The 2,500-nt window shown below is 40.3% G+C and overlaps 1 protein-coding gene across 1 annotated transcript in view; it reads right to left on the reverse strand.

Moving 5' to 3' along the window:
- Positions 1 to 2,500, reverse strand: part of LOC106576653 (glutamate receptor-interacting protein 1) — a 153,629-nt gene that overhangs the window by 114,835 nt on the left and 36,294 nt on the right. The window contains exon 5 of the mRNA XM_082977232.1: positions 175 to 324. Within this exon, the coding sequence (XP_082833358.1) occupies positions 175 to 324 (150 nt within the window). The remainder of the gene's footprint in view (positions 1 to 174; positions 325 to 2,500) is intronic.

Consider the following 2,500-nt stretch of genomic DNA (forward strand, 5'->3'; position numbering starts at 1 on the left):
TTCCAGACAGATTGTTGACTATACTGTATATTGTTTTCTATATTCACTGTAAATCACTTTGCGTTTGAAAATAACCCCAAAATAAATCACAAAGGAAAAACCATATTATTACATCATTCACAAAGTGTCAGCAGATATTTCCATGATGAACTATGAGACATTAAGGGAACATACGTGAGCTCTTGAAGTCCTTCTTCTTGAGTTTCCTCCTGATCATGGTTCCTCTGGGGCTGGTGGGGTACATGTTCCTGGGCAGGGTGCTCATGTTGAGGGAACTCAGACTGTAGGCACTCATAGAGGTAGGAGAGAAGGATGAGCCTAGAGCTGTAGGAGGAGGACAGAGGGAGGAGAAGAGAGAGGGATTAGAAAAGAGAGAGATAGAGAAGAGAGAGGGATGGAGAAGAGACGGATGAGAAAATAGAGGGAATAGAAAAGAGAGAGGGATGGATAAGAGAGAGGGATGGAGAAGAGAAACAAGTGAATAACATGAAGGGATGGGTGTCATTGGAATGCAAAAGGTAAACTAACTGCACCTAACATACTGTAACCTCAAATAGAGAAACCTCATCATCTAACAAACTGTAACCTCAAATAGAGAAACCTCATCAACTAACAAACTGTAACCTCAAATAGAGAAACCTCATCAACTAACAAACTGTAACCTCAAATAGAGAAACCTCATCACCTAACATACTGTAACCTCAAATAGAGAAACCTCATCACCTAACAAACTGTAACCCCAAATAGAGAAACCTCATCACCTAACATACTGTAACCTCAAATAGAGAAACCTCATCACCTAACAAACTGTAACCCCAAATAGAGAAACCTCATCAACTAACATACTGTAACCTCAAATAGAGAAACCTCATCAACTAACAAACTGTAACCTCAAATAGAGAAACCTCATCACCTAACATACTGTAACCTCAAATAGAGAAACCTCATCACCTAACAAACTGTAACCCCAAATAGAGAAACCTCATCACCTAACATACTGTAACCTCAAATAGAGAAACCTCATCACTGTCACGTCCTGGCCAGTATAAGGTTAATTGGTATTGTAGTTTGGTCAGGACGTGGCAGAGGGTATTCGTTTTATGTGGTTCGGGGTGGTGTGTTTGTTGAAGGGGCATTTGATTGAAGTATTCCGGGGTTTTTGGGCACTGTTTGGTTTTCATGTATTCTATGTTTAGTCTAGTATGTCTGTTTCTATGTTTGGTTAATTGGGGTTGGGACTCTCAGTTGAAGGCAGGTGTTGTCTATCTGCCTTTGATTGAGAGTCCCATATATTAGGGTGTGTTTGTGATTTGTGGGAGATTGTTCTGTGTTAGCCTTGTGCCTTGCAGACTGTTTTTTGTCGATCGTATTCCTATTTGTTATTTTGGTGTTCATTTGGTACTTATTAAAACGTCGAGATGAGCATTCACATACCTGCTGCGTTTTGGTCCTCTTTAACCGACGACAAGCGTGACAATCACCTAACAAACTGTAACCCCAAATAGAGAAATCTCATCAACTAACCAACTGTAACCTCAAATAGAGAAACCTCATCAACTAACAAACTGTAACCTCAAATAGAGAAACCTCATCAACTAACAAACTGTAACCTCAAATAGAGAAACCTCATCAACTAACAAACTGTAACCTCAAATAGAGAAACCTCATCAACTAACAAACTGTAACCCAAATACAGAAACCTCATCAACTAACTAACTGTAACCTCAAATAGAGAAACCTCATCAACTAACAAACTGTAACCCAAATACAGAAACCTCATCAACTAACATACTGTAACCTCAAATACAGAAACCTCATCAAGCATATTGAATGATGATAATAATAAAAGATAGGAAAATAACCTAGATGAAGGTTATTGTGACTGTTGAATCCAGTCGGTTCATTGGTTCCTCCATCTGTCCCCTCTAATACTGAGTCTATATTGTCCCTCTCCCCTCTAATACTGAGTCTATATTGTCTCTGTCCCTCCATCTGTCTCCTCTAATACTGAGTCTATATTGTCTCTGTCCCTCCATCTGTCTCCTCTAATACTGAGTCTATGTTGTCCCTGTCCCCTCTAATACTGAGTTTATATTGTCCCTGTCCCCTCTAATACTGAGTCTATATTGTCTCTGTCCCTCCATCTGTCCCCTCTAATACTGAGTCTATATTGTCCCTGTCCCCTCTAATACTGAGTCTATATTGTCTCTGTCCCTCCATCAGTCCCCTCTAATACTGAGTCTATATTGTCTCTGTCCCTCCATCTGTCTCCTCTAATACTGAGTCTATATTGTCCCTCTCCCCTCTAATACTGAGTCTATATTGTCTCTGTCCCTCCATCTGTCCCCTCTAATACTGAGTCTATATTGTCTCTGTCCCTCCATCAGTCCCCTCTAATACTGAGTCTATATTGTCCCTGTCCCCTCTAATACTGAGTCTATATTGTCTCTGTCCCTCCATCAGTCCCCTCTAATACTGAGTCTATATTGTCTCTGTCCCT

Source organism: Salmo salar, chromosome 07 (genome assembly GCF_965601325.2).
Source record: "Salmo salar chromosome 07, fSalSal1, whole genome shotgun sequence".
NCBI classification, from domain to species: Eukaryota; Metazoa; Chordata; class Actinopteri; order Salmoniformes; family Salmonidae; genus Salmo; species Salmo salar.